The sequence below is a fragment of the Notamacropus eugenii genome, chromosome 5, assembly GCF_028372415.1.
Source record: "Notamacropus eugenii isolate mMacEug1 chromosome 5, mMacEug1.pri_v2, whole genome shotgun sequence".
Classification (NCBI taxonomy): domain Eukaryota; kingdom Metazoa; phylum Chordata; class Mammalia; order Diprotodontia; family Macropodidae; genus Notamacropus; species Notamacropus eugenii.
The window spans coordinates 134,755,703-134,780,397 of record NC_092876.1 but is presented as its reverse complement, the minus strand read 5'-3'; the positions used below and the strand labels follow the sequence as shown (position 1 = coordinate 134,780,397).

The 24,695-nt window shown below is 39.7% G+C and overlaps 1 protein-coding gene across 9 annotated transcripts in view; it reads left to right on the top strand.

The window, feature by feature from the left end:
- The window catches only part of CEP164 (centrosomal protein 164), a 76,604-nt gene that overhangs the window by 35,438 nt on the left and 16,471 nt on the right, over positions 1 to 24,695 (top strand). For 6 of the 9 annotated variants that reach the window (XM_072610982.1, XM_072610980.1, XM_072610978.1 and 3 more), the window contains 8 exons: positions 176 to 259; positions 12,984 to 13,069; positions 13,701 to 13,754; positions 14,103 to 14,240; positions 15,436 to 15,573; positions 20,771 to 20,980; positions 22,222 to 22,353; positions 24,277 to 24,493. In XM_072610982.1, coding sequence (XP_072467083.1) covers positions 176 to 259; positions 12,984 to 13,069; positions 13,701 to 13,754; positions 14,103 to 14,240; positions 15,436 to 15,573; positions 20,771 to 20,980; positions 22,222 to 22,353; positions 24,277 to 24,493 — 1,059 coding nt within the window. The remainder of the gene's footprint in view (positions 1 to 175; positions 260 to 12,983; positions 13,070 to 13,700; positions 13,755 to 14,102; positions 14,241 to 15,435; positions 15,574 to 20,770; positions 20,981 to 22,221; positions 22,354 to 24,276; positions 24,494 to 24,695) is intronic. The other 3 variants (XM_072610981.1, XM_072610975.1, XM_072610979.1) reach the window with 2 other exon arrangements.

Below are 24,695 nucleotides of genomic sequence, written 5' to 3'. Positions count from 1 at the left end.
GTCAGATGTGATGACAATAATTCCGTAAGCCTGCTCATGCCTCAGGAAGAAAGGGATGCAGCAGTAATTGGGTGGGGTTCTGGCTCCTCCTGACCATTAGGATGGGTAGGAGATTTAGAAATTCCTCTGGTCTCTTTGGGTTAGGGATTCATAGCCTTCCCTCCTCTGTCCTTAGGACTTTGGTTTTCGAAGTCGGATCTCTGAACAACTGCTGGACATAGATGGATTGTCCCCAGTCCTGGATGGACCCATCTGGGAGGTGAGTTGGATAGAATGTTGGCTCGGGACAGGGGGGGCCCATTCTGCCTGTCATGACCGAAGTCTGAAGTTGCACACACGTTCCATATGTGTTCCACAGCTTGGGAATGGAGTGTCTTCTCATCTGTGTTGGGGGCCAAGCTTGTGGCTCTCTTTATTTACGTTGTTGTAGTCATTGTGTGTATTATTTTTCTGAGTCTACTTCTTTTTTGCATTGTTTTATATGCATCTTTCCATATTTTTCATTTTCATTATATTTGTTGTTTCTTACAGAACAGAAATAGTCCATTACATTCATGTACCACAGTTTCCTTAGCCATTCTCCTCTTGATGGATGTCCATTTATTTCTAACTCTTTGCGACCAGAAAAAGTGTTGCTATCAATATTTTGAAGCTGACTTTTTTGGGATATAAGCCTAGCAGTAGAATCTCTGGGATCATTTTAGTCACTTTATTTGCACAATTCCAAATTGCTTTCCAGATTGCACCAGTTCATAGCTCCGTCAACTATGTATTAGTGTGCTGGTCTTTCCATAATCCCTCCAACTTTGACTATTCCCATTTTTTGTCATCTTTGCCAATTTTGGGGGTATTAGGTGAAACCTCTGGGTTGTTTTGATCAGCACCCTACTAGTGCTCTCTATGAATCACTTTTTAGTGATTTGTAGGATTCTTTAATCATGTTGTTGTTGGTAGACATTTATCAGAGATATTTGGTAGAAAGATTTTCCTCAGTCAACTGCTTTCCTTCTCATCCTGTTTCCTATAAAAATTTTTCAGTTTCTTGTAGTCAAAATGATCTGTTTTATCATTTGTAACTGTCTCTTTCCCTTGTTTAAGAATTCACTCTGTTCATAGCTCTGAAAGGTACGTGATCTGCTTTCTTTCCGCTTTTTTATGGTATGATCTTTAATAATCAGATCCTCTTTCTATTTTGCAGTTATTGTGGAATATGGTGATAAGATGTTGATCTAAGCTCGGACTAATTTCTAATTTTCCAACAGTTCTTATATGATAGGAAATTCTTTACTAGGTAGTTTGTTTTTTGAATTTATTGAACACTGGTTTGTTGAGTTCAGTTATTTCTGATTTTTCCTTGTCTAGATTGCCTATTGATCTATTTTTCTGTTTTTTTTAACACGTGCCAAATGATTTTGATTCATTCTTACTTCTCCCCATTATTTCCCTTAAGAGTCTACAAATTTTTTGTTCCTACAAATGAATTTAAAAATAATTATTTTGTTTAGCTCTGTAAAGCTGTTTAGCTCTATAAAGGATCCTTTTGGTAGTTAGGTATAATATCAAATCTTTAAATTAACTTTGGCAGTATTGTAATTTTATTATATAGTTCAATTTGTATTTTCACTTTGATTTATCTTTCTAAATTTGACCAGTTCTGAAAGAATATTAAAGTCTCCTATGATTATTGTGTTACTCTCTTATCTTTTTGAAGTTCAATTAATTTTTTCTCTATGAAGTTATACAATTTGGGCATAGAAGTTTAATATTAATATTGATTTGTTGTCTGCTTTCTTTAAGAGAAATTTAATTTCTTTGTCTTTGTTTATGGTGTGAATTTTTATTTTTATTTTGCCTGATATTAGGATGGTAGCTCCTGCTTTTTTTGGATTCAACTGATGCATTCATAGTATGTTTTCTTCCAGTTATTCATTTGAAGTCTATATCTTTGCTTTTTGGGATATGTTCTTATAATCAGTAGATTGTGGGATTTTGTTTTCTTATTCATTCTTATCTCTCTTAATTTATTGGATTATTGAATTCACTCACCTATAAAATTATTAGGTTTATGTTTTCTTCCATTTTGTGTTTCATTAGTATTTTTTAAGGCCCTTTTGTTAGTGTTTGTTTCCTTGCCTATTTTAAGTTGGTACTTTGTCCCTACTACTAGTTTTGTTTAAACTACTTTGGTTACTCTGTTTACCCCTTAACATCTCCCCTTTTCTCCTTTTGTTCTACCTTTTCCCTAGTTTGGGGGTTTTCCTTAAATTATTGATTTCTTTTTCTTTTTTTTTAATTTGCTTATCTAATTCTTCCCCCATTCCCCTTCTTATTTTTCTCTGCTCTATTAAATGTAATTAGTTTGAAATCTCTTCTCCTCTCCAACATCTTTTATTCGTTTTTTTCTTTTTCTATGTCTAAAAAGGTTTTTTATTTTAACTTTGTTGTCATTTTTAATTCTTTTCCCTTCTTGGCAGTTCCGAGTTTTATTCTCCAATTCATGGTCTATATAAATTGGTGGCACAGCGCTCAAGTCCTAGTTAGCCAAACCTCCCTGCCCCCAGCGTGTATGATTTTTCCTTCTTTAATCTCTTTGTGTTTCTCGTGGAGTTCAAGCTTTAGAAGTACGTAGTTTGAGTTCCTTCTTCCAACCCATTTCTGTGTTATTGCCTTTGTAGATAATTGCCCCATCATTCCTTTTTTCTGTCATGCCTTATTTTTTTAAAAATTTTATTTTTTTTAATTTATGAAATAAAACAAACACTTCCATAACATAGTACAATAAAAAAAAAAGATGACTGCACATGAAACTGCAAATCTGTTAGGTACAATTTGCTGTTCCTTTTAAATATATGATGAAGTTATCATGTAAGTTTTTTTTCTTTCTTCCTTCTTCCCTAGAGATGGCTACTATTAGACCCAAATATGTGTGTGTATACATATATATATATATATATATATATATATATATATATATATATATATATATATATATATATATATATATATATATATATATATATATAAAATCATTCATACATACTAATGTTTATCAGTTCTTTCTCTAGATGCATATAGTATCTTCCTTCATATGTCCTTTGTAGTTAATTTGAGTATTTATAATAGTCAAAATGACTGATTTGCTCAGAGTTGTTCTTAAAACAATCTTGCTGTTCCTGTATACAGCCTTCTCTTGGTTCTGCTCATTTTGCTTTTCATTGTTTAGGGCAAGTCTGTCCATGTTTTTCTAAGATGATTGGGCTCATCATTTCCTATAGCACAGCAATATTCCATCACAATCGTATACCACAGCTTGTTTAGCCATTTCCCAATTGATGGGCATCCCGTAATTCCCAGTTCTTTGCCACTACAAAGAGAGTTGCTGCAAATATTTTAGAACATATAGGTTCATTTACTTTTTTCTGTAATCATCTTTGGAAATAGACCTAGCAGTGATATGACTGGGTCACAGGGTATAGGCAGTTTAATAACTTTTTGGGCATAATTCCAGATTGATCTCCAGAATGACTGGCTCAGTTTACAGTTCCACCAAAATGAGTTAGTGTCCTAATTTTTCCACATCTCCTCCAACATTTGTCACTTTCCACTTCAGTCATTTTAGCCAATCTGATGGGACAAACACCAGGGTGTAAAATGATATCTCAAGGTTGTTTTAATTTACATTTCTCTAATCAATAATGATTTAGAGCATTTTTTTCATATGACTACAAATTATGTTGATTTCTTCACCGGAAAACTGCCTGTTTATATCCTTTGATCACTTATCAATTGGGAAATGACTTATATTTTTAGAGGTTTTACAAAGTTCTTTATAAGTCTGAGCATGAGATCTGTATCTGAGAAACTATAACATTTTTTCCCCAGTTTTCTGCTTTCCTTCAGATCTTGGCTATATTGGTTTTATTTTACAAAGCCTTTTTAATTTAATATGATTAGAATTATCTATTTTATACCTCACTCTGCTGTTTCTTATTTGTTTATAAATTGTTTGCCTATCCATAAGTCTGATAAGTAATATATTCTATGTTCTTCAAATTTTCTTGTGATAGCTCTCTTTATATTTAGGTCATGTATCCATTTTTACTTTATCTTGGTAAATGGTATGAGATATTGGTCTATGCCTCATTCCTGTCATACTGCTTTCCAATATACTTAGAAGTATCAATTCATGAGGGAAATGATGGGGATGGAAGCAGTGCCTCACTGTAGAAATTATTTTGTGTCTAATTCTGTCCCCTATCCTTTTCATGGTCATTTTCCTTCCCATTTCTCATGTGACCTAATCCCTGTGTTCATGTCTTCCTCAAACCCTTCTGAGTACCAATTGCCAAAACAGCCTAATATTCCTTTTCTTGGGCAGGATTTTCTGTGGAGGCACAACATTCTCTCAGAGGAAATAGTTTTTCTCCGAAACAACTTTCCTCATATCAAACCCAGTGGGAGGTCTCCATATCCCATCACAGACATATATCTGAGTATAATATGTGAGGGCTCTTCAGTGGGACTTCCTCCCCCAGTTTGCTTGAGATGTGCCTTTTCCTCAGTTTCAGTTCCTCTTTTCTGCCATCTCTCTCATCCTTCTGCAGTTCTCTTCTTGCTGAGTTACTAGAGGAGTTATCTTCCTTTTATTTTTCAGCATGGATTTTGATCACACGTTCCCCTCTGTCTCCCTCTTCCACTCTTCCCATTTATAAGCCCTTCTTTCCACATTTTGTTCCCTCACAAAATAAAGTGCTTTACTTGTAGGATGTAGTCTATGGTGCTTCACTTCTGTTCCTCTACCTTCACATCTTTTAAATTCTGTTTTCTTCTTTCCTTGTGTACTTTAACAAATTTCTTGATGATCCTTTTGTTTTTTTTAATCCCCATATGCCAGTCTTTCTCTTTTTAAAAAAGAATCTCTAGAGATGGAGTAATTCATTTTATTACTTATTGTTTCCTTGGTTGTTCTACTTATTTTCCCTTCTTGTTATTTCTGTACATTTGTAAGTTAAATAATCTGCTCTTTTTAAAAAAAAATCTTTTCTTCAATGTTGTAAGTGCCTCTCTTTTTTAAATTAAATGTCCATCTCTTCTATTGTTGATGAGACTCAGGTTTTTAGTATATATTTTTTAGGTTACATCTTAGGCGTCTATGCTTTTCAGAATATATATTATTTTATTTTGTGGTTTCTAATGGGTACAGAATAGTTCTGTGTTAGTTGAATTTCATTTCTGTAATTCACATGTTCTGTTATATCTGCTACATTCTGTTCTGAAGTTCTTTCTCATAACCATTTGCAGAATTTGTTGTATGTGCTTAAAATTGTTAAATTTAACTACTATGTGTCTTGGAGTTTGAAGTGTAAGTTTCTTTTAGAGGTGAGCTATGGATTCTTTTAATTGGTCCTTTGTTCTCTTTGTTTAGAAGTTCTGAGTAGCTTTCTTGTATTTTTTTGTATATTTTGCAACTGTGTTGCAAAAGATTTTGATTTGTCATGTTCTTCTGGGGGAACCTATGATCCTTAAGCTGTCATTGTGTAGTTTGTCTTTGAAGTCAATGACATTTGCTTTAATCAGAATCTTTTATTTTTTTTTAGCATTATTGCCTTTTGCTTCTTTTCTTCCAGATTGACTCTCGTTTCAATATCTTTGTGTTCTAAGATCTGTTATCCTCTTTTTTGTTTTTTTAGAGAAACCTGCCATTGTGGATTCAAGTCTATTAATTATGTCAATGAAGACCAGAAGTTCTGACATTTGTTCACCTCTCTTATGGTTTTCATTTCTCTTTTGAACCTTTCTGGGATATTTTGTCAATCTCTGATCTCTTAGGATTCTGTGTTTCATCAGGATTCAGCTGAGTTTCCTATGTCTTATGATATTTGTTGAGAGAGCTTTACAATCTCTTTGAGGATTTAAAACTCATTCTTCTAATTTTAGCAGCCTCAGTGTTAATTGAGCTCTAGAGTTTTTCTAATACGTTTTTATTTATTTCATTAAATATTTCCCAGTGAAAGTTTTTTTTAACATCATTTTTAAAGAATTTCAGTTTCAAATTCTTTCTTTTCTTCCCATCTCTCTTTCCTTCTTGAGAAGACAAGCAATTTTATATCAATTATACATATGAAGTCATACAAAGTATATATCTATATTAGCATGTTGCAAAAGAAAACAGAAAAAAAGGGAAAAAATAAAGTTAAAATAGTATACTTCAGTCTGCATTCAGAGTTCCTCAGGTGGATAGCATTTTTTGTTATGGGTTCTTTGGAATGGGCTTGGATCATTGCCTTGATCAAAGTAGCTGAGTCTTTCACATTGATCATCCTGACAACATTGCTATTACTGTGCATTGTAATGTGTACAGTATCCTCTTATTTCTCATTTCACTTTGCATGAGTTCATAGATGTTTTCCCGAGTTTTTCTAAAACTATCCTCATCATTTCTTATAGTACAATAGTATTCCTTCACAGTCATATATCAGAACATGTTCAGCCATTCCCCAATAATGGGCCTTTGATTTCCAACTTTTTGCCACTTCAAAAAGTACTGCTATAAATATTTTTGTACAAACAAGTCCTTTTTCTTTTCTTTGATCTCTTTGGAGTATAGACCTAGTAGTGGTATTGTTGATCAGGGGGTTTGTGCAATTTTATAATCCTTTCAGCATAGCTCCAAATTGTTCTTCAGAATGGTTGAACTAGTTCACAACTTTACCAACAGTGCCTTAATGTCCCAGTTTCTCCACATCCCCTCTAGAATTTGTCATTTTCCTTTTCTGTCATGTTAGCCAATCAGACAGGCATGCAGTTATCTCTCGGAGTTGGTTTAATTTGCATTTTTCTAATCAGTAGTGACTTAGGGCACTTTTTAATGTGACTATTGAAAGCTTTGATTTTTTTCTTGTGAAAACTACCTGTTCTTATACTTTGACCATTTATCAACTGGGGTGTGGCTCATATTTTTATAAATTTGTTTCAGTTCCTTACATATTTGAGAAATGAGGCCTTTATTAGAGAAACGTTGTAAAATGCCCTCCCCATTTCCTGTTTTCCTTCTAATTTTGTTTGTATTAGTTTTGTTTGTGCAAAAACTTTTTAATTTCATGAAATTAAAATTATCCATTTTACTTCCTGTGATCCTCTCTATTGCTTTTTTGGTCATAAATTTTCCCTTATCCATTGATATAACAAATTTTCTCATGCTTCTCTAATTTAGTTGTGATATTATCCTTTATATCTAAATCATTTATCCATTTTGAACTTATCTTAGTACACAGTGCGAGATGTTGTTCTACACCTAGTTCTTGCCAAATTGCTTTCCAGTTTTCTCAGTAATTTTTGTCAAATAGTGAGTTTTTACCCCAGAAGTTTGGATCTTTGGGTTTATCAAACACTGGATTGCCATGATCATTTGCAACTATGTATTGTGTACCTAATCTATTCCACTGATCCACTACTCTGTTTCTTAGACAGTACCAGATTATTTTCAGGATTACTACTTTGTAATATAGTTTGAAATCTGGTATTGCTGGCTGTTTTCCTTTACATTTTTTTATTGATTTCCATAATACTCTTGACCTTTTGTTTTTCTAGGTGAATTTTGTTATTATTTTTCTAGCTCTATAAAATAATTCCTTGGTACTGAATTAGTGTGGTACTGAATTAGTGTGGTACTGAATAAATAAATTAACTTAGGTAGAATCAGTTTTTAAAATTCTATTGACTTGGCCTACCTACAAGCAGTTAATATTTATCCCATTGTTTAGATCTATCTTCATTTGTGTGAAAAGTGTTTTGTAATTGAGTTCATATAGTTCCTTGGTTTGTCTTGGCAGGTAAACTCCCATGTGTTTTGTATTGTTGACAGTTATTTTAAATGGAATTTATCTTTCTCTCTTTTCTCATTTGCTCTAGGTTTTTAATTGGCTTTTTTTCTCTTGAAATCTAGTGTTTCAGTTTTTTTCTTTATATTTACATCATTGACTTTTTGACTTCTCCCTATTTGACAGTGGCTGTATCTCTAAGAGTGGATTACAAAGCTTCCTCAGTCAGTCTCCCCCTATTGGGGGATTTAATTTTCATCTGCCTTGCCTTGGTCCCTACCCTAAGTGGGTTTCTGTGGGAAACAGGACTGGATTTCCATTCCTTTTCCTTTAGAATGTATCAGTCACTTTTATTGGCTCCTTGACCTACATGTCTCTCCTCCCCTCTCCTCTCCCACACCCAGTGTGGCTAGACAGAATCAATATTTTTGCTTGTTCCATTTGTGTGGAGTGTGATGGCAAAGTCTATACAGGAGGAAGGGAACCAGAAGACTAGGGTTCTCCAATGTTAATTCATAAGGCTTTTATCTTGTCCTGTGAATTTAGATGTAATTCCTCTACCTCTATTGTATAATTGCTCTTGGGGGTGGGGTTGAGAGTTAATGGGGACTGGAGAGAATGTTCAGTCCATCATCTTGTTTAGTCACATGACTCAGAAGTTAACAGATGCTTTTAAAAAAAATTTATTAATTTGTTTTCAGTTTTCAACAATCACTTCCATAAATTTTAAATTTTCTCCCTCCTCCCTCCTCAAGATGGCATGCAATCTTTTATGGGTTCTACACATGCATTCTTATTAGACACATTTTCACATTAATCATGTTTCGTAGAAGAATTTAAACGAATGGGAGAAACCAGGAGAAAAACCAAAACAAAGCATAACACAAGAGAAAATATTCTGCTTCATTTTGCATTCTAACTTTATAGTTCTTTCTCTGGATGTGGATGATATTTCTCATCCCAAGTCCTTTGGAAATGTTTTAGGTCCTTGCATTGCTGTGAAGGGCTAAGTCTGTAAGAAACAGTCCTCACACACTGTGTCTCTTACTGTGCATAATGTTCTCCTGGTTCTGCTCACTTCACTCAGCGTCAGTTCATATAAGTCTTTCCAGGTTTTTCTGAAGTTCATTTGTTTGTCATTTCTTATAGCACAATAGTATTCCATTACATTCATCTACTACAACTTGTTCAGCCATTCCCCAGTTGATGAGCATCCCATCAATTTCTGGTTCTTGGCCACACAAAAAGAGCTGCTATGAATATGTTTGTACAGACAGATACTTTTGGAGACAAATGTGTTTCCTTTAGTCCAGGCAGTGTTAGGGAGAAGAAGCAGACTACTTTATGAATTTTCTTGACTCTTCTCTTACTAAGTAGTTATAGGCTAGATCATATCTTACCTCTGATAGAGCATAGTCTTCATTCAGTAAATAGCTAATAGTGGTACACCAAAAAATTATAATAGAGAAATTATAATAAAGATATTTATTTTCTCTGTTAAGAGCTAGTAGATAACATAGTATTTGGCCCTTCAGTGCCACATTCTGAAGAATGAAGTTATGATGTAGCCTCTATAAATATCTGTTGATAAGGAAAAAAAAAGCTAATAGTTTCAAAAACCTCCTCAAGCTCTACTGAGGTTGCTGGTCCAGAAGATTCAAGCATGAGAGGCTGATGTGAATTTAGGGTAGAAAGAGGTACATCCCTGTTAGACCTAATCTTTGCTTCGGTAATCAGCACTCCTCCTAACAATTCTAGAATTCATCAAGAAACTCAGTCTTTGTCCCTGTGATAAAGGAAGAGATTCATAGCTTTGAATTCTCTGTAGCCAGAGCTAAAAATGAGATGTTTTGAAGCTAAGAAAGGAACCTCATGTGACTCTTTAGTTAGATATGTAGAACACTTGATCATTTTGTTCATTTGTTCAGAAGTCTTTCAGTGCAAAGACTGCTAGATTTGGAGTCAGGGGACCTGGATTTGAATCCTAATCTTTACAATGTATGTGACCTTGGACAAGTCACTTGAACTCTCTGGGCCTCAGTTTCTTCATCTGTGAAATGAAGAGATTGGATTTAAATGACTTCTGAAGTACCTTCCAGCTCTAAACCTGTGATCGTTAGGAATCTCTGTAAACCTTATTTGAGGGTATCGTGAATATTCTGGTCTTTGTTAAAAAAAAAAAGAGTCAAACGATATCTATGATACCGGTTTGATACTGTGATATCTATGATACTATGATTTGATAGGTCAAGAATACAGATAAGAGATGGAGGCACCAAAGATGCCTGTTGAGTGCTGAGGGTGAAGTTTTCTTCTCTTCCTAGATCCATTCTGTACTTGCTTTGTCATGGCAGAGTACTGGGTCCCTAAATGGCTGTGCAAGTTTCTACTTAACTATCCTATCTTCGGAGTAGAGAATGAGATTGGAACTTGAATCTCTTACAGTTATTCCTTTGTGTAGCTGGGCCCTGTGAGGTAGTCACATATTTTCTTGTCTTTCTCGATCTCTCTTTCTCTCCCCCTCCCCTCTCTCCCTTCCTGTCCCATTCTCCCCTTCTCTCTTCCCTTCCCATCCCTTTCCCTTTCTCTCCCTTTTCCTCCCTTTCCCTCTCCCCTCCTCCCCATATCTCTTTCTCTCTCTCCTTTTCCTTCTTCCTCTCTTTTTCTTTTCCCTCTCTCCCAGCTTTCTTCTTTCTCTCTCCCTTTCCTCTTCTCCCCTCACCCTCTTCTTCCTTTCCCCTCTCTCCCCCTCCCCTCTCCTTCTCTTCTCCCTTTCCCACCCTCTCTCCTTTTCTGTGTCCTCTCTCTTCTTCTCTCCCTCTCTCTTCTCCTCCTCTTTCCCCCTTCTCCTTTCAGTTCTTGAGATCCTGCTACTTTTCTTTCTGTATCTTGTGAGACTTCTTCCATGACCGTGGTAAAGGAATCAAAGGGATCTGTTTGGATTTGATCCATGTTTTCTTAGAACTTGAACCAGACTATACAAATCTGACAGTGAAGTTAAGGATGGGAAATGGGGTCTAGAACAACCTTGTAGCTTTAGGTCAGGGACATAGAATATGCCTTTATAGCCTCTTAGGTAGAAATATAGGGTTATTGATTTTCTCCTCTGGCTAGGTTGGTTCTCTGAGGTAGACTTTGTGTTCTGTATTCTGTTTTGAGGACTGAGAGTTGGAAAAGCAGTCCCAGGATCTGCCCTCAGGGCATGTCTTTAGGTATTCATTCATTCTCTGTACCTTTCTCTTAGGCCGGAGGGTTGATTGTGTTTATAGCAGATGTGGCAAATGAAATGAGGAAAAGGACAGACATTTTCTGTAGATATCTTTCCCCCAGGTGGTCAATTCCATCTTGAATTTGTGCTCTTTGGTGTCATAGGACGTTCTAATCCAAAATTCTATACCAGAACACTTACGCAGGCCCATAATCTTTCTGTCTTTTAATCTTTCCTATTTTTAAATTTGTCAAATCAGAGGGTTGTCCAGTTTGGTGTTTTTTTTTTTCCTTTTCTTCAAGAGGCATATATTCTGAGGTCTAATGAAGGGGCTTGTTGTACAGTTCAGTTTATAGGAATAAAATTTGTGACTGGAAATGGGGAGAGGAGTGGGGAAAGGAATGAGCCATCGTTTGAAGGGTCTGACCTGGCTGATAAGATTAAAAGTGACAGCACTAGCAGGGAATCCTTCTGCCACGCATGCCACTAGATATTCGCAGATGACATTTCTATTTTTAACTTAAAATTTTTTAGGGGGAGGGGGTGGGGTCACAGTTCTGGTCCTGCCCCTCAGTGCCCATCCAGATGGTAGAATTGGGCCACAGCTGCTGAAGCTTGAGCTGCCAGTGGGTGGTAGGGGTAGGGAAAAGGGAGGGCAGGGCAGTGTGCCAGCCTGGGCCCAGGGAACCCCAGCTGGGGGAAGACAGAATGATCTGTCTCCTCTTCTACCAACATCCCCCAGTTAACCCTTGCTGTCCCAGAACAGAAGAAACTCCTGTCAGGATTATAGATGGCTGGTTTTGGAATGCCAGTTGACAAAGATACTTTACTCTAGTTGAGAGACAGAGCTGGGCTAGGTTGGGGTTGTGTTTGGAAATGTCCTGGCCCCCTTACTTTTCATCATCCTTGGAAATGTCCTGGCCCCCTTACTTTTCATCATCCTTGGAAATATTTATTAACCCTGCTTTTTCCTAACTTCCCATGAGCACAGGCAATGTGAAGTAGATACTCTCTCCTTTGCCAAGGGAAATAGGAAGAAGAGTTGGAGCTCATTCCTTGATTCTTAGGTCGATGGTTTACTTTCTTTAGAACTGTTTGTTTCATGGCTGGATGAAAGCGAAGGCCTGAGGGTCATGGATTTGAAATCTTGTCCAGGTGATTCCTTCTTGTCATAGCCCTTTCTGTCTTCTGTGTGAAGATACTTGTGGGCCTTTCTTTATGCTCTCACAGAGATTTATTTGCTAAATGGCACAGTCCTGGGTATGAGGAAGGTTCTTATCTAATGATGGTGCCTAGGTGGTTGGCAATCTCATGGATGGATCATGAGGCATCTTCTTCCATTTCACAGGAGCACAGCTTTGGTAGTGTTTGTGGTTTTGAGGGTAGAACTTTCCATCCCCTAGTAGAGTATAAACTGTTGTTACACTGTTTGACCAATTCCTTCTCCAGGGAACTTTTCCTCAGCAGTTCTACTAGGTCTTATTTACCTTAAGATAGTTCTAGTACTCAGGTATATAGTTTGTACAGGTGATGAATGTGTTTGTATGCTTCACTTTTCTCTTTGCTTAAGCCAAGGTTTCCCAAAGACAGAAAGAGTGACATTCTATATGTTTTGTATTCTTTCATAGTACCTAGTACAGGGCTCTGCACAAAGTAACCATTCAGTGAATATGGTTGGTGAGCTGTTCTCCCTAGACCATTATGGCAGGCCCAGGAAACAACTAAGAAATTGGGAGTGAGAGGGAACTTTGCTGAGGGTCTGAGAAATAGGAGTCTATTTCCTACATAGCCCCAATGTCTTAGTGCTTCATACAAGCCGGGAGATTGTTGGTGCTTTCCACAAAGCCTGGAAATCAGTGGGAGTGCAGAGGGACATATCTAGCAGCTACCTCTTTGTTTAAAATGCTTCTCCCATTTTCCCAGCTAAGCATAACATCCTTGCTTGTTGCCCCCAGACCAAGGGCCCAAAAGAGGAGGAAAAAGATCAGAGTCCGTCCAACCTGGAACAACCAGAGAGTGAACAATCCAGTGATGAAGAGAGGTATGACACATGAAATCTCACTTTTTCATTGGTGTGAATCAGAGAGCCTTAGTAACAACCTGGAAAAGATTCTTGTCTCTGAGCTGACTCCTGAGGGCTCCTGTCTAAAAGGAAGGAGGATGGATTCAGTCACCTCCCAAGATCATTTGTTGTTGTCCTACTGTTTCGTGCTAAGTGGGGCTTTTTTAAAGTGCTGCTGCATGCCTTTGAAAATGACCTTGTCCATACTGAACCATTTGTGGGACCTGGGGTCTGGCCTCATTGTTGTGTTAAACTGATTAAGCATTTCCATGTATGGCATAGGGCCAAGACTGTGTGTAGTCTGTGTGTAGAAGGGAAGCTGCTGGGGAGAGGGTCAACATTGACCTCTGAAACAAGTCCCTTTGACCTCAAGAATGACCAGGGCTTACAGAGGCAGTGATATCCCAGACCTGAACCATATGGATCAAGGACTTTCACCATGGGGAAAGGCCTGTAGCTTTTAGACAGCAAAAATAGATTGATTCTCTACCTCTTTAAATCATAACTTCAGGCAGTTTTGAAAGTGATGATACCTTGTGTAAGGTGTGTCGTTTTCTCCCCATTTTCCTTTCCCTCTTCTCTTGGTCCTCACCCTTCTGTTGTGCTTTAGAATACTGGGTACAGACCTACCTGCCAGTATCTCCAGTCACCATTCATGTAAAGAGTAAGTGTATCCCAGAAAAACTGAATTGTGTACAAAAGGACTATAGAAGGCTGCCCACAAGTTAGAGAGTTGGGGGGAGGGATGTGCAGAGACTCCTCCAGAAGAATTCGTCCTTCTGTCTCCCTTGCCCTGTTTGTCTTGCCTACTCTGAGATGCTTTCCTCTGTGTGCGTCTCTGTGGAGAGGGGAAAGAAGGGAATCAGCGGGTGGTGGAGGGTAGTGTAGTGCATCGGGTAAGCCTTCCTTTGCAACTCTCCTTCCTCTCACTCTCTCTTATTGACTTAAACTGAGAAATATAGGTCCTGATGTCCTCTTCATGACTAATAGTTACCTTCTTCCTTCTGTGAAGGGAGAAAATCCAGAGCCTCTTTCATGTTCAAGAGGTAGGAGAAGGGCAGCATTCCCTGGAGGGGGAGCCTAGGGAGACGGTGGAACCTGCACAGACTGTGATGGCCAGCCCAACTTCACAGGCCTCCTCCCCAAAGAGGTAAGGTATAGTTTGAGTCCACTGCTGTGTCAGTGTGGGGTTAGGGGAGGGGAGGTCAGGTCAGAGATGGCAGCCCAGAGGATGCACTAATCTGGAGCCTGGAAGGGGAAGAGTTGGGCTTAGGTCTGTGTCATGGTGAGCAGCAGGGAACCTTGGTGGAGAGCCATGTAAGGTAACTGTATGTGTGACTGACATAGGAATTCCCTTTCTTTAAGGAAATTAAGGAGTTTGGCCCTCTTTCTGCACCCTGCTCTGGGTCTTCATTTGGTGTGTTTATTTTCATAAGTAGAAAGTTAGAAACTATTGAATTAGAAAGTACCCTTTGGTGCCACATCTCTTCTTGCCCACAAGAGAGAAGTAGTTGCAAGCACTGGCAACTCTTTTGCTGATGCTGGGATGGCTTTCCTCCTTCCTTAAACCTGCCATTGGAGAGGCAGCCTCACATAGGGAAAGAGGGCTGAACTTGGACCAGGAGACTTGTGTCAGAGTGTTAGCTCTGATGCTCAGTAGCAGGAGATGATGGCCAAGGCAGTGCACCTCTTAGTCTCCTCATCGGTAAAGTGGGGACAGTACTGCTTGTATGACTTCTCTTCAGGTTGATCCGGGGAAAGTGCTTTGTAACCTTATAGAGCTGTATAAATTGGAGCTGTTATTCTCTTCCTCCATCACCATCGTATCACCACAGGACCTATTATTTTGACAGGATTCAGTTTGAGAATTAGAGATGGCAGTCAGAGAAGACTTCCTTTGTCAGACCAGAAGACCTGATTTAGAGACAATAGTCTTCTCCTCTGGTTCCTTTGTTTTCCTGGCAGTGAAAAGTTGTTTCTGTTAGAGCTTTCAGCCTTGGCTTTGAGACCATTGGTCTTATTAAACACTTGTGGCTACTTAAAAGAACTAGCATTAGCATTCAGTCAGTAACATCAACTAAATATGCCTGCTATCTGCTTAGTATCTCACTAGGTGCTATGACATTCTGTGTTCCAGATGGGGCATGGACCTACACTCTCTGATTGTGTCTTGCATTGCTGGGGAGTAGGCAAGGAGAGGGCTAAAGCCCCATAGAAAGCCTGGCACCTGTGGTTGGGAAACTGGTGTGCTATCTGTTCCAAATCGCTTTTTCCTTTGTCCCTGAACTGAGTCCCAAGCTCCCTGTGCTTATCATGCTTCCCTTACCTTGTTACTGATACAAAAGTGAGCAGATCGTCAACCCCCTTCATGACCGTAAGATGGAAGAAGAGGCGCACACCACAAAAGTTGAATGTGAGCAGAAAAAGGCAGAGGAACTTGAGGAGATGATGACCAGCCCAACCTTGCCAGGCTCCCGAGAAGAGTAAGGGCCAGTTTTAATCTCTCTGTTCATGTCTTTTGCCTGTGGGCTGCCTGCTTGCCACATAAAGAATGTTCATATGTGAGGGCCTTTGGGATGAAAGCTCTTCCATGGGGGAGTAGGTGTTTAGGGAGGTTTGGGTGGTTTAAGGTCCTGAAGCAAGTCTTCGTGCCCCGAATGTTGCTTAGGTGTGACATGGGATACCATGCTGGAGGGAGAGGAGGAATCATTTTCAGCCAAGCAGCTAAAATTTTTTTTTTGTTAAATGATTAATTAAAAACTTAATCTTGAATAACAGTACATCCAACTAAACTGACTCAGTATCTACATTTAAATGAATTAATTGCATTGTATAATTTAATCAGAACTTTTCAGCCACTCCTTCTGAGACATTATTAGGATTCTTTGTTCATCCTCATTCTTCTGGTTCTGCCTTTTCACTTTAAATAATTTCATAGAGGCTTCTTTGTATTTCTTATATTTGCTAGTTTTAATTGTATCATAGACTCTTACATGAATGTACTGCAATCTGTTTAACTGTTCTCCCATTACTGGATATTTAGGTTAGCTCCAGCACTTTGCAATTACAAATAATGCTTCTGTGAACATCCTGGACAACTCTTCTTTTGTTTTCTTTTTTTAAATAACATTTTCAGGGAATATTCTCAACAGTGGAATTATTGGTTCAAAGGATATGCTTATTTTTGTAACTCTTACTGTGTACTGCAAGAGTGCGCTCCAGAAAGATTCAACAGATTTTCTGAGCCACAGCAATGAATAATTGCACCTGTTTTTCCACAACTAAACTAGCACTGAGTCTCATTTCTTTTAATTATTTTTCCTGTTTGATGAGTGTGACATGGTAGTGCACAGTTGTTTTAATTTGTGCCTCTTTGATTTCATGAAGTTGAGCATTTTGCAAGTGTTGGCTAATAGCTGAAACCTTTTATCCAAAATGCTCTCAAATCCTTTGTCTCATTTAATCCTCATAATGCTCTATGAAGTCGGGAGGTCAGGTATTATTTTATGCTAAAACTCCCGAGAGGCAGTGTGGCATCATAGATAGTGGATTTTCTGATTTTGAAATCAGGAAGACCTGGGTTAAAATTCTGGCTCTCACACTTAATGATTTTATAACCTTTATGAACCTGAAGCATAATATTAACATAGCATAATACTTTGTTTTAGTGGAGGGAGTTCCCTCGACATCTTGATGTAATGAAACTTTGACATTTCATGTATATGTGATATTATCTATATAGGTACTCCCTCTCCTGATGTAGAGCACAAACCCTTTCTGCCTTTGTGGGGAGTTTAATAAACTACTGTGATCACCAGCCCCTAGGTGATGAGCCTCTTTGGACTTAGGCTTGTCCTCAGAATAGAGCCAGTTGCTAGAACCATGTTTAAAGCCTGTATAATAATCATAATTATAACATCTCACATCTACCAAGCACTCTTGCTCATAACATTTCCACGAGGTAGATAATGCATGTTGTGATATACTTATTGTACAGATGAAGAAATGGCATGTAGAATTGGCAAGTCACTTGCCCTAGGTCATATGGCAGGGTAGTGACTAGGCAGTCCCTTTTGCAGTTTCCCTAACACCTGGTGGTTGTTCAGCCATGGGGACCTTAACACTTCTCAAAGCAGACCATTATGTTGGACAGCTGTAATTACTATAAATTTTTCTCTTACAATATCATGAATCCTATAGGAGTTGGGGTCCCTTTCACTAGATCAGGCTGCAAAGTATATTTCTTTTTTTTTTTTTGTAATATTTTCCCCCAGTCACATGTAAAGACAACTTTTAACATTCATTTCAAAAAAATCTGAGTTCCAAATTTTCTCTCTCACCTCCCCTCTACCTGAGATGGCAAGAAATTTGATATAGGTTTTATATGTGCAATCATGTAAAACATGCTTCCATATTAATCATAATGTGAAAGAAGACAGATCAAAAGGAAAAAAACACACACAAAAAATAAAGAAAGTGAAAAACAGTCTGCTCCAATCTGCATTCAGACTCCATCAGTTCTTTCTCTGGATGTGGACAGCATTTTTCATCATGAGTCCTCTGGAATAGTCTTGGATCATTGTATTGCTGAGACTAGGTAAGCGTTCACAGTTGAGCATTGTGTAGTATCTGCAAAGTATATTTCACAGAGGTCTAAGGAGATGCATGACCACCTAAGGCAGACTCATGAGTGGAATGGGCAGTTAGGGCCAAGCAGAGCCCTTAAGTTTAGGCTTATCTTCTCAGTATAGCTGTACTAGTCATTCATTCACCATCCCAGAGTAGCTAGCTGTGACTCATAGCTTTGGAGTGTCTCAGTTGGGTCAGATGTTGGGAATTTCTGTACGTTTGCTGCTATCTGGTTGTCTCCTGGACTCTTTTTCAAACTCTGTAACTTTCTTGTTAGTCATCTTCAAAGTTTCATTAGGAAAAACTTTTTTTCAGGAGATATCAAGGGCAATGACTGACTTCCCATTTGTTGTTTCTGGGACATCTGCCAGAGCTTTATTCTTGTCTGGGATGCCCAGAATTGTCATATTCTGACTTGATCATATCACATTTAGAGTATAGGGTTCAGTTCTGGACAGCATATTTTTGGAAGGACATAGATAGCTGGAGAGTTTCCAGAGGAGGATAGCCAGGATGCTGAAAGGTCCTGAGATTGTGCTGTATTAGAATCTGTGTAGAAGGAACTGAGAATATACGGCATAGAGAAGAGAAGACTTGGCTGGGGGGGAGGTGTGGAGGGGGGGATGTGAGAGTTGACTCTCTTCAGGTATCTGAGAAGCCATCCTTGGCACTCAAAAGGCAGAACTAGAATAATGGGTAAAAGTTACAGAGGTAGAAATTGAATTGATATCAGGAAAAAGTTTTCTGACAAAGCTGTCCAAAAGTGAAATGGGCTATCTTGGAGATAGTGGCTTCTCCCTCACTAGCGGTCTTCATATAGAGCCTGTATGACCACTTGTCAGGTATGTTGTAGAGGACATTCTTGGTTTGACTGTATGGCCTCAGTGGGTTTCCTTCTAATGTTGGCTCAGACTTTGTAATGTGGCTCTGACCCATTGCTTATGGTTTCAGACCTCTGCTGAGACCTTTCCCAAATCCAGACTGGGGAAAGTGTAAGACTAACTAGGAAGTAGCCCTGTGTAGCCTATATGCTAAGGCATGCAAACACGTATAGATTTGCAGGCTCGATGCACACTGGCACTTTATCTGATCTTTCATCTCTTCTGCAGCATCTGTCCCTAGAGCCCCACATAGTTAAATAACCCACAGGGGAGAGAAACATTAAAAGGTACCATCTCAGGAAAAAATGATACTTTCAGCCAGGGTTGGAAATGAGTTGGAGAGTTGATGAGGCGGAGAGAGAGAGAGAGAGAGAGAGAGAGAGAGAGAGAGAGAGAGAGAGAGAGAGAGAGAGAGAGAGAGAGACTGTTTCTGAGGGCAGGATACTCGAGGGAGGTGGCAGAAGCAGCCCATCTGACATCTGCATTGGTTGGACTTGCCAGGGCAATCAGACGAAACCAGTGTGTGAAGAGGGCCAAAAAGAGACTTGAGAAAGAGGGAACCTGTGGTGTGATCTAGGACCATTCCATGGTTCTGGGAAGTCACTCAGCAAGAATCTTAATGATTTTAGCAAGAAGGTAATATAGTCCTATCTCACTCCTTTATCCAAGCATAAAAGGGATCCAAGTTGTCATTTCTAAGCCCCTCAGATGTCATTATTCTCCTCCTATTCTGATCTGTCATCTCCCATCTGTTGTGTTGCTGGAGTTGAAAGGAGGAGAAACGGGGTTCTGAACCCCATGCTTTCTGGTGTAACCCACAAGACTCATGCTGAGCATCTCCTCTGACGCTGACAGTTGATTCTCTTTGGGTTCTTTTCATGGGGGCTGCTCAGGCCAGCTTTGAGCCATTCCTTCAGCTTGAGACTGCGCTTAATGAGGTATGACTAAAAAGTCAAGAGACTGGTTTTTATAGCAAATAGAACAAACAAACAAATGACATGAAACCAAAAGGAGCTTATCTTTATCCTTCCAACTGAATCTTGTCCGGATTCAAGGTCATGAGCTTGGAAAGAACCACTAATTCCAATATTATGATTGTTCAAAACGTTTTTGGAATTCCTCTTTGAGAACTGTTCACATCCAGAAGCCAAGTAACTGTGAGAGGGGGCAATAATGGTTTTGATGTATAATTTCTGATATTTTTGTTAAAAATTACCTGAGAATGCCTTCCTCACTCTGCCATCTTTGCACTGGGAGTCTCCCGTAAAAAGAATTACCCCTTGAATAGATGTGGTATGGGTCCTGAATTGCTGTAATTCCCTTTGCATGGTGTAATGGATGGAGTGTTGAGCTGGGAATCAAGAAGACCTGGTCTGAATTCTGGCTTGAATATTTACTAGCAGTGTGACCTGGGGCAAGTCATGTAACCTCTCAAGGTTACATCTGTAACATGAGAGCGTTGAACTTGCTGCATGACCTCAAAGGTTCCTTTCACCACTAAATTTATAATACTGTGATCTGTGCACTAGAAGAGTTTTTCAGTCAGAATCCCCTTACAGTATGAGAAACCTTTATTCCTGAACTATGAGCAAGGAACCTTTAGAGGTTCAGGAGCTGGGCTGTATTCTCTATATTAGAGAAATTTCTTCTTTTTTTTTCACTGACTCTTCATATTGGCAAATAGCAATCAGATTCAGGGGAATGGTTTTCAACCTAATGATGTGAACCTCAAATAGCATGTCTCCCAAGTAGAGAGGGGAAGCTAGCACTAGGTTATGTAGGAGTAGAATCAGCTAACGATAATACTTTTCTCTACCTCTCCTGCCTTCCCTAGCTACCATACCTGCCATTAAGGGGCACATTTGTCAGGTTTTCTGGGAATCAAAGATGTGTCATCCCAGTTAACTTTCTTGTTGTCCCAAGGACTTTGGTATCTTAGCCAGTGAGACTATTAGCATTATAGACCAACTGTTTACTGAACTGATTTATGCTTTGTCTTTGGACAATGGGAGTTGTATTTTTGCTTCCTGTGTGTTTTATATGTCTCATATATGATGTATGTCTGTATGCCCTTATGACTCCACATTTTGTATACTGTGTACATGCTATAGACTAATAAGAGTCCATATGTTACATTAGGTAACAATGTGCTATTCTCTGCCCTTAATAGACTTGTCCAAGAATCTATAACCCCTCAGAGACAATCCTTAGGAGATTCCCTAAAGATCATAGAGGAAAAGACAGCCCAGGATCTGGAGCGGGAACGGGCAAGACTCTTAGAGGAGCGGAGACAGAAGATGGAGCGTCTGCGGGAGGAGTTGTGTCAGGAGGAAGAAGAGGAGAAGCTGAAACTTGAGGAGCAGAAAGACAAGTCCCTCAGGTCATATTCCTTCCCCTTGGGGAGGAAGCTTTCTGGGGTCCAGTATTGGAGATGATATCGACAGGAATGCTTATATGTGGGGTGCTGTGTTTCCTTTCTTCTTAGACCAGAGTGCTTCTTGTTTGCTCTTGGCCAGGAAAAATCATAATTTGGAAGGGTCCCAGAGGCCATCTACTTCAGCTGTTACCAGAAGTGTGAATCTGTTTTACAAACATCTGATAGATTCACTCAGCCTTCTTTTGACCTCCAGGGACAGGGAACTCACTACTTCCCAATGGAGTCTGTTCCACTTTTGGACAGCTCTTACTGTTAGGAAGTGTTTCCCTATGTTGAACCAAAAAGCTCTCTGTAATTTCTACCTAATTCTGCTCTTTGAACTCAAGTAGAATGACAAATCTGGTCCCTCTTTCACATAACAACCCTTTAGATATTTGGAGATATTCAGTTGTTTTGTGCCCCTGAAGGGTTCTCCTCTTTAGGTTATATTTCCCCTTTGTTTAAGCTGATGGCTGCATGATAAGGTTTTGGGTCCCCTCACTCTCCTGGTCTTCCTTTGTTTTACCTAAAATGAGGGCTAAGAAACTGAGAGTGGTACTCCAGATGTTATCTGACCAGGTCGGGGGTCAGCACCATGCTTTTGTTAATGCAAACTCAAGATCACATTAACTCCTGACATGTTTCAGTGTTGATTCATTGGGAGCAGTGCTGTAGCTAATCCCAGACCATTTATATTTGGCTTTGGAATCGATTCTGGTTCTTTTGGCAGCAGATTTGCCTTAATCATTTTATGTTGCTCAGCCCAGTATTAAAGTGAGCTTGAATTTTCTGAGCATAAACCCGGCTGACAGTGAAGAATTCAGGCAGCTTTAGAAGCATGTTATGTAAACTGGGAGAAGCCAACCTGGGATTAAACAATCAGAGGCTCTGATCTAAAAATCAGCTAATCCACAAGTGGATAATCAGGAGTTGTCTCTCTTTGGTCTGGGATGATGCTGTTTTGGGATTAGGCAGCCAGCATTCCACCTTTGAGGCAAGGGGTACCTGCAACATTATCTTCCTTGCTTGCTTCTCTCCAAGAACTGGCAGAGGGAGGGAGTGTGGCCTCAAATGGAAGTAGACCTATCACTAATCTCTAGGAAGCTTCCAGGTCAGCCATCCTGTAGGCTCACAGCAAGGGCCTATTGACAGAAGAGGAAATCAATTTAAAGTCCTTGCATCAAACTCTTCTCCGTTTTTTTCAGGTCTCTGAGAGAGCAGCTCAAGAAAGCAGCTGAGGAGGAAGAGGCTCGATTGAGGGCAGAAGAGAGTCAGAAACTTTCCAAGCTCCGAGCCCAGATCCTCGCCAGTGCAGAAACACAGGAGAACCAAATTAGGTGTGGACCCTGCCGTGAGCCCCCAGGCTTCCTTGAGAGCCTGGCCTCATGTTTTACAGAAAAAATTGAGGCCATTTGCCATGAATCCCTTCTCCTCCCCTCTTCCTCAGCTCCCATCACTCAGGTGCTTTCTATCCCTCTCTCTTCCTTCATCTGTCTCACATAATGAAGTGGACATATTCCTTGCCAAGCTTCTTCCTGCTCAGCTGATCCCACTCTGTCCCATCTTCTCCAGAAGACTGTCCTCTGTGGTATCCCTATCTTGTCACTTATTTTTAATCTCTCCCTGTCTCCTGGCTCCTTCCCTACTCTCTACAATTATGCCTGTGTCTCCCCTATTCTGAAAAAAAACAAAAACAAAACCAAACCCCACTCACTTGATCCTTCCATTCCCTTCTACCTGTCAGCCTGTATCTCTTCAGACCTTTGTGACTGAATTTCTTGAAAAGGCTCTCTACAATAGATGTCTACATTTTCTCTTTTCTCTCTCTCTTCTTCCCTTACCATCCAACTTCCACCTTCATCATGTCACTGAAACTGCCTCCAAACTACCAGTGATCTCTTAATTGCCAATTCCAGTGCCCTTTTTCCAGTCCTCATTCTCCTTAATGCCCCTGCAGGCTTTGGCACCCTCTTCTGCTTGATTTTCTGTTTTCAGGTTTTCAGAACACCCCTTTCTCCTGCTGGGTCCTCATCCAGAACATGCCATCTAATTACAAATGTCCCTCAGGGACTTGTCATGGGCTCTTTTCTTTTCTCCCTATAGACTACTTAATTTGGTGATCTCATCAGTTTCCATGGATTAAATTACCATTTCTATGCTGATGATTTTCAGATCTACCTTTCCTGTCAACTTCTCTGTTGGCCTCCAGTCTCACATTTCTAACTGTCTTTCGTGACCTGGATGTCCAGTAGACATCTTAAACACAATATGTCCAAAATTGAGCTCATTATCTTTTCCCCTAAACCCATCTCATCTCCTTATCACTGTAGAGGCCAACACCATCCTCCCAGTCCCTTGGGCTTCCAACCCAGGAGTCATCTTCAAGATCTCTCCCCTCCCATATCTAATCTCTTGCCAAGACTTGTTGATTTCACCTTTCCAACATTTTTCATCTACACCCTCCTCTGATACTGCCACTGCTCTAGTACAGGCCCTCTTCACATCAGGCCTTGCTGTTGCAGTAGCCTGCTAGTGGGTCTGCCTGCCCCAGATCTTCCCTTCCCCACAACTCCAATCTTTCCTCTATTCAGCCATTAAAGTGATTGTCCTAAAGTAAAGTTCCAACCATGTTATCCCACTACTCAGTAAACTCCAGTGGCTTCCTGTCACCTCCAGGATGAATTATAAAGTGCTCTGTCATTCGAACCTCTTCATAACCTAGCTCCCTCCTACCTTTACTCTTCTTATGCCATACTCCCCATACTCCAGGTACCCTTCAGTCCAGTGAGACTGGCCTCCTTGCTGTTCTCTGAGCAAGACACTTCATCTCTTGGCTCCGGACATTTTCTCTGTCTGCTGTGCCTGGAATATTCTCCTTCCTCATCTCTGCTTACTGGCTCCCCTGGCTTCCTTTAAGTCCCAACTAAAATCTCACCTTCTCTAGGACACCTCTCTTGACTCTCCCTTAATTTGAGTGCCTTCCTTTTGTTAGTTATTTCCTGTTTATCATGCAAATATCCTGCTGGCTTGTATCTATTTGTTTCCATGTTGTCTGTCTTATTAGATTGCAATCTCCTTGAGGTCAAGGACTGTCTTTTGCCTCTTTTTGTATCTCCAGTGCTTAGCACAGGGCCTGGCACAGAGCAGGCACTTCACAACAGTTTAATGATTGATTGACTGGCTGAGAATGGAGTCTATGGTCTCAGGAAGCTCTGTTCCATGGTGCTCATGCCTATCTGGTTGCCCTCCTGTCTCTCTAGGGCAGAGCAAGAAGCTTCACTGAAGAAAGCAAGAGAAGACTTGGAGTCATTGCAGAGGGCTGAGAGGTCTAGCCTGGAGCAGAAAAAGAAGCAGGCCCTGGTGAAGCTGAAGGAGGAAATGGAGGGTAATGAGAAGAAAGAGAGGGCCCTTTTGGAAGAGGAGAACAAAAGAGCAGTGAGTCAACTGAAGGAATGTCTGGAAGATGCAAGAAAGGAGGTGTGTATGTCTAGTTAGAGACCTTTGGGTATGGAAACTTTTATGCTAGTGAGTATCCTTGCCCCTAATATGGAACTTTCATTGGTTTACTCCATGAGAAAGAAACAGGGATGAGGCCTCAGGCCCAGGTCAAGACAAGGAGGAGAATCAACCTCTCTTCTTTAGAGGCTGAAACAGAGTAGAGAATGAATGTAACATGCAG